The 10,060-nt window shown below is 60.6% G+C and overlaps 1 protein-coding gene across 1 annotated transcript in view; it reads right to left on the reverse strand.

Moving 5' to 3' along the window:
- The window catches only part of ANO7 (anoctamin 7), a 28,475-nt gene that overhangs the window by 8,053 nt on the left and 10,362 nt on the right, over positions 1–10,060 (reverse strand). Inside the window, exons 9-21 of the mRNA XM_014547184.1 lie at positions 9,942–10,052; positions 8,916–9,081; positions 8,337–8,427; positions 7,487–7,583; positions 6,231–6,374; positions 6,027–6,164; positions 5,407–5,505; positions 5,218–5,320; positions 4,156–4,267; positions 3,861–3,915; positions 2,492–2,589; positions 1,308–1,453; positions 4–239 (exon numbers count right to left, since the gene is read on the reverse strand). Coding sequence (XP_014402670.1) covers positions 4–239; positions 1,308–1,453; positions 2,492–2,589; positions 3,861–3,915; positions 4,156–4,267; positions 5,218–5,320; positions 5,407–5,505; positions 6,027–6,164; positions 6,231–6,374; positions 7,487–7,583; positions 8,337–8,427; positions 8,916–9,081; positions 9,942–10,052 — 1,596 coding nt within the window. The remainder of the gene's footprint in view (positions 1–3; positions 240–1,307; positions 1,454–2,491; positions 2,590–3,860; positions 3,916–4,155; positions 4,268–5,217; positions 5,321–5,406; positions 5,506–6,026; positions 6,165–6,230; positions 6,375–7,486; positions 7,584–8,336; positions 8,428–8,915; positions 9,082–9,941; positions 10,053–10,060) is intronic.

The following is a 10,060-nucleotide window of genomic DNA, read 5'->3' on the forward strand; positions in this document are numbered from 1 at the left end:
AGCCTCCCTGACCTCCCCCCACCCAGCGCTCACGTTGCTGATGACCGCCAGGTGCGTGATGCCAGCCAGGATGGGGAACCAGATGCCCACATCCTGCGCGCGCTCGGCCACTGGGCGCCGGCGCTCGCACACGAACTTGCGCGCGTCCAGGCGGATCTCCACCCAGTTGTTGAGCAGCGCGAAGAGCGGCGCCAGCGGACAGGCAGCCACGAAGATGGTGACGAAGCCGAACTGCAGCACTGTGGGCGCAGGTGTCACCGCAGGCCCTGTCCCCGCCCGCCAGCTTCTGCTCTGATTCATTTCCTAGGCTTAGCACCAGGGCCCCTGCTCCCAGGAAGCCTCCCTGACTGCCCCTAACTGCTCCACAGAGCTGCAGGAGGGGCATGGGCCTCCCCGGGCTCCCTGAGGTCTGGGATTCTCTCTCCTCCCCTGTGGGCTTCTGGCAGGAAAGGGAGTAGATTTTAGGCCGGCCTTCTCCATTTACCCCTCTCGGAGCAGCTGGCTCCTCTGTAAAATACTAAGAAGAGCCTTGGTCCCATCGCCTGCTGTCCAGTGGCGTAGGGCCACACAAGGTCAACCCCACTCACACATTATCATGAAAATGCACGTGAACTGTCTGCTCCCTCTTGTCCAGGGACCGATGCAACTACTATCGCCCCTTTTGCTTTGGCTGCCAGGGAGCTCAGTGATGTGTTTGACTCAGATGCAACACTTTCCATTGAAGTGTGCCATGATCTCAGAGTAAGACCTTGGGCTGCTGGGACAAACATCCTGTCCCCCAAAAGAGCACCATCCTGTGCAGGAAATGAGTACAGGCACCGGCCTCCACCTGGAGAGGGCACAGTTGAGGGTCTGGCAAAGAGTGTGGGCATCAAGAAATTTTCTGGAATCAACTCCCATATGGGACTCCATTGGTCAGGGGACCTGAGGCCGGTCGCCTCCCAGGTGCAGCCTTACTGTCAGGGGCAGTTGTCCCCACCCCTAGTGCCTGGTCTCCTGAGCACCCAGCTTCCTTCCTAGCTCCTACAGGAGGCTCTAGTCTAGCAGATGCCTACTGGGGTGGGGGACTAAGGCCACTCCAGGAGAGCTCCATCAACTGCCCCCAGTCCTCTTCGCAACCTCTGTGCCCGGGGCGCTGTCCCTTCCCATCTCCAGCCTGCCTTTCTCAGGCACTCCCCACTGCGATCCCAAGTCCTTTCGGGATCCTTTGTAGGCTTGGCTCCACTAGGGACCCTCTGTCCCCACCCACATCATGTTTCAAGGGAGACAGAGGAATGTTGAGGCTGGAGGCCCCCAGGGGCACCTACCCATTTCGAGGTACTCATCAAATAGGCCCTCACAGGGCAGGAGCTCATAGTCTGCCTCCCAGGGCGTCTGGCTGGCAGCAGCTGAAGCCCCCACCTTCCTCTTCTTGGAGCGAAGCCGGAACTTCTGCCACCAGCCCGTGAACTTCCTGGAGGTGGAAACACCCAGGAAAATAGCTTTTGCTCCTCCAGCTGGTTGCTCTGCAGTTTGAAGGCAGCAGGGAGAGGGTCTGGACCCTGGGACCCGCACAGCAGGCTGGCCAGGCCTTGTAGAACCCTCAAGCGCATCTGCCTCCTTCTGGGGGTAGCCCCTCCCCCAGCTCCCCTGCAGTGCCCCATTGTTCATGAAAGCTTTGGGGGGATGGGTTCCTCCTGGGACATGCAAAGAGGTGCCAAGAGGTATGTCCAGGTGGAAGTGAGCAGATGAGGACATCGCTGTGTCAAAGGGAGCATGTGTGCTTGTTACTTTGTCATATGTAGGGGAATAGGTGTATGTGGCGTTGTCAGCACGCATCCAGGCCCTACAGGCACCAACTACACCCCAAACTCATGATCTCTTGGAATTCAGCTGCACAGCACTGACTGCACCCAAAGAGAGGCATGGGCTGGCTAGGGTCCCACAGCTACAGTTCGAGGTGCCCAGGGGAGTCCATGCTGTCTGTGGGAGATCGGGTGTGCGGGAGAGATGGCAAGATGTCCAGGTTGGGCCCAGCCTTGGGCAGTCATTGCAAGGGCTCTTGCCTGGGAGGGGGTCCAGTTGCTTGGATGGGAAGCACAGTGGTGCCAGTGGGGGTGGCATTGGGGAGAAAGGACCCCAGTGGCGGGGAACCTGAGGCGGGGGGCCTCGCCTGGACCCCCCCTCTGGTGCTGCCTTGGCTGGGGGTGCTGCAGAGTGTCCTGGCCAGAGGGGCTACAGAAAGGATGGGCCTCCTCCCTCAACGAAGCTGGCCAGGACAAAAGAACTCAATATGCTGACACAGCAACCACAGGTTGCGGGTGTCACAGAGCCCATGGGGCAGGTGGCAGGGCAGACCCTCCCCTCCCCTGCAGGTGAGACAGCCAGGTCCAGGAGGGGCCCACCTGGCTTCCCTCCACCTCTTTCCAGGTTGGGACTGGGTTGGGGCTACTGCCCCAGACACTCCGTCCCAGGGTCCCTGGATGCTGCCCAGGGCAAGTGGGGGACTCACGGGACGAGAATCTCCTGCACATTATTGATGATTTGCTTGCCCACCATGATGACCAGGAGCTCCTGAGCCAGCTCGATGAGACAGCCTCCTGCCGCACACTGCACAGCCAAGCTCCAGGTTAGTGCCGGGGAGGGGGTCTCCTCCCCACCCAACCTCCTCTAACCCTGAAAGGTGGCCCTTGCCATGTCCCTCTCCCCTTCAGATATGCCATGGATTGCCCAGACCACCCCCAGACTTCACCGAAGCCCCCCACTGTCTCCCCAAGGTCAGTGGACAATGCGTGGGAATGACCAGGGCCACTGCTGCAGGGCACCCAGATTTTCTTTGGAGACCCACATGGCGTGAGGCTGATGCTGGCCCCGTGGCTCCAGGGAGGACCCACTATGTGGCCTCAGCAATTCCAGCCAGTGAGAGGTGCACGGGGGCGTTAGGGGGGGCTCCTGAGACAGCATACCTTGCACAGGGGTCGCAAGCAAGAGGGCGTCAGCCTGTGCTGTTGGGATGTTGGCCTCCCAGGGGTTGGGAGAACCTGACCGAGCACAAGGCCAGTGCTGGGGAAGTAGGGCAGCCTTGTTCAGACGCCAGCACCCAGCCCCACCTGAGCACACAGGACCTGACCGGTTTCATTATAGGAGCAGACGGGAAGGAACTCTGTTTTCGTTAAGCCAGTGTGCGTTGGAACTTTTCCCACTGGTGACCAAAAGCCCCCTGAGTTGGGGTCCCAGCTGCCCAGTCCCTGAAAAGCCCCTCCCCGCTCATGTGAAGCTAGACTGTTCCTCGGGGTTGGCCGCTTTGCAGGCAGTGGGGTTGGGTCACAGACCAGACCCATGGGAAGGAGGGAGCCCTTCCGGCCAGAGAGGAGAGGGTCTTCCAGGAGAGGCACTCGGCAGAGCAGTTGGAGCCCCACCGCCCTGGCCCAGAGACCACCTGTGCACTGTTCCAGCTCCACCCAGGCTGTGCCCTCAGCCAGTGAGGAGCCAGATGCCTGGGGATCTCAAGGGGCTTTCGTCAGTGTCTATGAGGGTGGGACAGGGCAAGCCCAGGTGCCCACAGTGGACTCCGAGCCCTGGGAGAGTCACCAGCCTCTATGTTCCCAGCGGAGCTCTGGGCAGTGGAAGCGTCACCCTTTCCCCACACTGACCTGATTCACAAGTCAGGTCAGCGTGGGGAAAGGGTGACACATGAGGACACGATTGTGTTGTGTGGGTGCTGTTCCGGGTGGGGGTCTGAGAATGCTATGAAGAGCCTGCTGTGGGGGTCCTGGGGCAGTTGCGACTGTGAGGGGGAGGGCAGAAAGAATCCCTGCAAATTAACATTCTGATGGAGGTTAGGGGGCAGGACCTGTGGGTGTCAGTCCCTACACACTTACCTCCTCGTTGCGAACCCCAAACAAGGTGTGGTAGCTGCCTGGGTACCCCACAAACCTAGAGGAAATGGAGGTCCTGAGGCCGCAAGTGAGGAGGTGCCATCAGCTGCCCCTCCCTCTCCCCCCACTATCTTCCTTGCTGCATTTGCTCTGAGGCCCTGAGCCAGGACAGCTGCTGTCCCCACCAGGCCTCCTGGACTGTCATCCCCACCCTCCCTGAGCCTCTGGGGCCACATGGGTTGGGGCAGCGCAGGAGCAGGGACCAGGGTGAGGTGCGGCCAGGGGAAACAGTGCTGACCTGCCCTTGAAGAAGCCGATGTAGATGGGCGAGGAATAGAAGTTGACGAACTGGAAGATGAACACCTTGAGGGTGAAGGCGTCCTCAAACCTGGTCTGCGTCCGGTGCATTTCTGGGCAGAGAGGCTCACTCAGTCCCCCACAGCCCAGCCCTGTAACCACCTCACCCGTCCAGGGAGTGAGGAAAGCCGTGTTGCCCAGATATTGGACAGAACCTCGTTCAGGAAGGGGGCAAACGGCAGCTTTCCTCAAGTTCTAATTTCAAAATCATCTAAAAACGTTATGTTGGTGCAGGAAGAGCTGGCAGGTGATAAGCCCCAGCAATGCTGAGGGTGAAATGGCAGGGCACAGAGAGTAGCCAGAGGCCGAGCGGAGTGACAGTCTGAGGCTGGGGTGACCGTGCCTGGAAAGCCGGTGCCGAGACAGAGGTCGGGGCGTAAAAGGTGAATTGGAGGGGACACCTGAGGCCGGAAACGGGATGCACATGGCCCTGCTGTTGCAGGAACACGGTGGGGGCTCCCTGGGACACCTGCTCACCCGAAGGCTCCCCCCAGGTGGACACTGAGCTCTCTGTCCCACTCCTAGACCAGGGCTGCTAATAGACAATGTGTGGAATGAATGAACTGGTTCATTGGCTTTTGCCTTTAGGAAATGGGAGAGTAGAGAAAGTGGGGGGAGAGGCAGGCAGTGGGGGCGGGCAGAGGAGGAGAAGGAAGGAGTTCACTCTGCAGCCACCTCTAGTTCTCTCTCAGACACTGAGAAAGCAGGGGCACACAGGGGGGCCTGGGCTGGGCAGAACGTCCCAGGGGAGCTCAGCTTCGAACGGCCCTGTGCACGGGGTGGGGGTAGGGTAAGGGCACCCCAGCAGCAGGGCAAGGCCTGGGTGCCCCAGAGGACCCTCCTGTCTCCACCCTCAGGTACTGCTCACAGTTGGGGGCGGGTCTCACATCCCATCTGTGCCTCATTCAGACTGGAGGACCCTGTGATCTGCAAGGAAGTGTGTTCTGCCTCGGGCAGCAGGGCTGGGATGGTCCTGAGTCGGCACTCAGCCTTGGCCACTCACCCCATCTTGTCAGGATGTGGGCCAGGGCCACGTAGATCTTGGAGAGGACAAGGATGAAGACCAGGTTCACCACGGAGCCTGTGAGGCTGGCAATGCGAGAAGCCTGGTGACAGGTGGTGGATCAGAGCTGGCGCTGGGGGTGGTCCCGAGCCATCCCCCCCCCAGCAGGAGCAGGCAGTGGAGGCTCACCCAGGCTGCCAGGAGGGTGTTGTTCGACCTGGACACCAGGATGGCCATGATGGCGCGGTACAGGATGATGGACACGAGGCACATGACCACCACTGCCACCTATGGGTGACCACGTGCGTGAGCCCCCACGCCTAGGCCTGGGACTCCAGCGCCCTCAGGCCACAGCCCCCACTTATAGGCCTGGCTGTGCTCCGTGCTTCTTCCAGTGGGTTGTTGGAGGGACAGGGAGGCAGGATGGGGGGCTGGGGAGGGAGGGGGCTGGGAGGCCATTTAGAATTACAGGTGGGCGATATCCCGGTGTCAAGGGAGCCACTGTGCGTTGTTCTTGGTCCCAAGTGCTGAGAATCAACCATCCGCCCCCCCCCCCATGCTTGAAGATGCCCCAAGCCCACATCCGTGGGGAACATTCTGGGAGTCCCTGCCCACACACACTCAATGTCTTACAACCCAGACCCCCTGCCCTGGCCCTGAGCTTGGCGCCTTCTCTGGAGCCCAGGCACATGAGGGCCTTTCTACGGCAGCAAGTGTCTCCCGGGTCCCAGGAGTAGGGGGGACAACAGCTGCCCCCAGCAGCTCAGGAGGAAGGGGCGTGAAGGGAGCGAGGATGGCAGGACCCTCACCATCATCAGCACCAGCACAGAGCCGGCCAGCACGCGGCGCATACGGCTCCTCTTGGGGAAGTAGGGCTCCTCCTCGCCGGTGATGGGGTTCAGGGCTGTCGTGGGGGCCGAGGCGGCAAACTGAGGCCGCGGCCTCTCCTGGAAGGAAGCCAATGCTTAGTGGCGGCCTCGTGGGCAGTGGCCACGGTCTGGGGACCGACCCACCTCGATGTCCTCGTAGTCGAAGCAGCCCCAGCGGTAGGCCAGCGTGGCGCTCTTGCGTTTCCAGTACTCCAGGAGCAGCACTGCCCACAGGGCCATGAACACGCTGAAGAAGACGGTGCCGCCGTGGTCGAAGAGCCGGCCAGCCTGCGGGCGGGGCGCGTGGTTCACACTCGCTTAGACTGCTGGCCCCTCTGTGCCTCAGTTTCTCCCTTGAGCAACGCATCGTATTGTGCAAGCAGGCGACTTGTTCCCCGGCATGGGGCAACAGATAGTGGGATGTTGCCCCAGGGCGGCCACACCCGAGTCTCCCCCATAACGACTTACGTAATTTAGGTGAGGTTTTGGACTTTTTGAGCTGTTGATATTTGGGAGATTTTTGGACTTGAGTTTAGAACTTGGGGATGTTGGGTTGGAGTGACTGTAATTTTGCACGAACCTGACGTTTTGGGGGCCAGAGGGTGGACTGTAGTGGACTGGATTGTGGCCCCCACCTGGAAGGTAAGCTTATTTGGAACAAGGGCCTTTGTGTGTGTAATTAAGGTGGGGTCTCTACATGAAAGTACCCCGGTTTAGGGGCAAATCCTTGTGACAGAAGAGAAGGGGGATAGGCACAGGTGCCCAGAGGGAAAGGCCACGTGAACACAGAGGCAGAAATTGGGGTGGTGCAGCCACCAGAAGTAAAAGCAAGGCAGGGAACAGGCCAGGGGAAGCCAGCCTTGCTAACACCCGGAGTTTGGACTTCTGGCCTCTGAGCTGCGGGAAAGTAATTCCTGTTGTTTCAAGAACAGGAATGTGTTAGAGCAGCCCTAGGAAACGGTACAGACGGATGCCAGGAGTGTGTCAAAGGTGTGTCTGGTCTGGGCCCCAACAATGCACCAAGAGCTCCAAGCCGGGTGTGTGGGGGCTGCAGGTGAGGCCACAAAGAAAAGCTAACACCCCACAGTGTGCTGGGCGGCTGTGGGGGCCCACCGGGCCCAAGGCCTCCGAGGAGCTTCCTGCCCCCACCTCTTAAGCTGGAGGCTCAGCTGTGCCTGCCTTTGGGGGTCCTCTGGTTCCTCTTGGTCAGTTACAGACAATAACAGCAACAAGAGTAAGGGCCCACCGCTGGGCACCAACTGGTGCAGGCACTCCGCCAAGGGGCGCACCAGTCCCAACCCCACGCCAGGTGCAGACATCACCACAGAGCTGGGGTCACGGGGGGGCAGGACCAGGACCCAGGGAGCTGCCTTCCTCCCTTCGCCCACCCTTCCTCATACCTGGACCAGGGCGCAGGCGCTGGAGAGCAGCCAGAAGGGGCAGTTGAGGCAGAGTGGGCACATCTGGAAGCTATCAGCGCTGCTGCACAGCTCCTGCCTTCAGAGTGGAAGGGGGTGCTGGAGCACGGGGACCCCTTCCCACCAGGTCTGCCCCTTGTCCTCTCCCTCCCGCCACTGCCCTTGCCAGGCCCAGCATTTCTTTAAAATACATGCAATGATAATTTTTGAGATAACTTTTTGAAATTTCAGCTCCATAATAAAGTAAAATTCAAGCCCTGTCTTTTGTTTATTAAAAGGAAAGCTTACACTATTCCAAGAAACAAAGGTACCAATACAATTAGTCTGGGAGCACACCTGTCCACCTGTGTCATCCTGGAAGCATACCTGTCTACCTGTGTCAGTCTGAGGTCACACCTGTCTACCTGTGTCATCCTGGAAACACACCTGTCTACCTGTGTCATCCTGGAAGCATACCTGTCTACCTGTGTCATCCTGGAAGCATACCTGTCTACCTGTGTCATCCTGGAAACACACCTGTCTACCTGTGTCATTCTAGGGGCACACCTGTCTACCTGTGTCAGTCTGGAGCACATGTATCAGTGTGGGAACACACCTGTTCACCTGTGTCAGCCTGAGGTCACACCTGTCCGATGGTCAGTCCTGGAGCACCCCTATCTACCTGTCACCCTTCCAGCCAGATCCATGGGCCCTCTGACATCCAGGAAGGCGGGAGGTGCTCATGTTCACCTCCACCCTCAGCTCTGCACAGGGTCTGGCAGGTGGGGTCCCCCTTCCACCCTCCCCGGAAACACAGGGTGAGGCCTGGGAGCTGAGGGGAGAGGGCACTTACGTGGGTGTGTCTGAGAACACCATGAAACAGCCCACCAGGAATACCAGCGTGCCCACCACGGCCGCTGGCAGGAGCCAGCCTGTGTAGAACCCTGCAGAGGGGAGCCAGGTAGGGGCCCCAGGAGCCAGCTGTCAGCAACCATGATGGGTCTGTGCACCCAGCGCCGGGCTGAGTGCCGGGTGGGGGTCTGCACAGACACAGTTGTCCCCCAGAGACCCACCTCCAACCAGCAGGGTTTGGGGCCATCTGGGAGGCAGTTGTGAGGGGGACAGTCCTCAGAGGTTCCCCCAGGCAGCCCCTTTGTCCTAGCCTCTGTCCTGGGCTCTGCAGCCCCCACCACATGACCAAGGCCTCATGGGCCGGGTCTGGTGGCTGGAGTGGGGAGGCCCACCTGCAGGAGGGGGTTCCCAGCCCCTTACTGGGGTGTTAAGATGCCCTGGGCCAGTGGCTGTGTTGGCCTAGGAGGGATCAGCACGCTGGCAGCCCAGCCCCTGTGCTCACTCCCCTCTTGGAGACTATTACCCTGAAGACTAAAGTCGGGGGCCCAGGAGGCCCCAAGGGGCAGTGGGTGGGACTTACCCAGCCAGGCGAAGTAGAGGGCCACCTTCTCCCCGAAGTACCTGCGCACGTGGTCCAGAGGCTGGTACCTGTGCCACTTGCGCCAGCGGGCCCAGTACTGGAACAGGACCTGCCGCTGGTTGAGGCCAGGGGCCCACGGGCCCTCAGGGGGTGTTGTGAAGGGGCCCTGGGGACGAGAAGCCAGTGGGCGGGACTCAGGCTGGTCTGGGCATCCTACCAGGCCCTATTCTAAGTGTAGGCCTTCAGCGCTGGGCAAGGCCACGTGCCTGGTGTCCTGGACGCAGGGTTGCTGCTCGAGGATGACAGAGTTATGTTTGGGTCCCGGGGGCATCTAGGAAGGCCCCTCCGGGAGAGGCATCTGAGCTGGGCACCTCGGCCTCCCGGGGGTCCCGGGGTCTCCGTCCAGGAGGAGCTGCAGCTGTGGTCCAGGATGGATTGGCATCTCTGGGTGGGTGGGCTTCTGCAGCCTGGGGCTGTGCTACCCGCCGAGCACCGGGCAAGCGAGGCCGGCTGTGCGTCCTGTGCTCTGGCCAGAGGCGGGAAGAGGGATGCCCCACAGCCAAAGTGGAGCTGGCCGTTCCGCTGCATGTCCTCAGGTGGCCCCTCGGTACCTCACACAGCAGCTGCAGGCCTGACCCTGCCCTCCACCCTGCTGCCCCTTCCTGCAGCTCTGAATTCGGTGGGCAGCTGCGGGTGTGAGGGGCATAAACAGCCTCCAGACCTCGGTGGACATTTTGTCAGGACGATGGTGAGCGCCCCTTCACTGTTCAGTTTACCCAGATTTGGGGAGCACAGGGGACCTCTCAGTCTCCCCCATGAAGATGCAGCTGTTGGGCCTCTCGTGTGCTGAGAGGGCAGTGCCTGGCTGCCCAGGACCTTGAACAGCAGCATGGCCTGGTCACATTACAGGCTTCCTGTCTGGCTACAGCTGACCCGACAGGTGACAGCAAGACCCCTCATCTAGGAACTCAGCCCATGCCTGGGTCCGAGACCCCCACCACAACCTCTCCAGCCCCCAGGTCTCACCTTGTGCAGGGGGAAGGCCGCCTTGAAGACGCCCTGGGACAGCAGCTGGTCGATCCCAAACAGACCTTTCTTCTCATGGCCGTACAGGGTCTTGGCCAGGATCTCAAACAGCTGGGGGC

The sequence above is a fragment of the Myotis brandtii genome, unplaced genomic scaffold (assembly GCF_000412655.1).
Source record: "Myotis brandtii unplaced genomic scaffold, ASM41265v1 scaffold112, whole genome shotgun sequence".
NCBI lineage: Eukaryota > Metazoa > Chordata > Mammalia > Chiroptera > Vespertilionidae > Myotis > Myotis brandtii.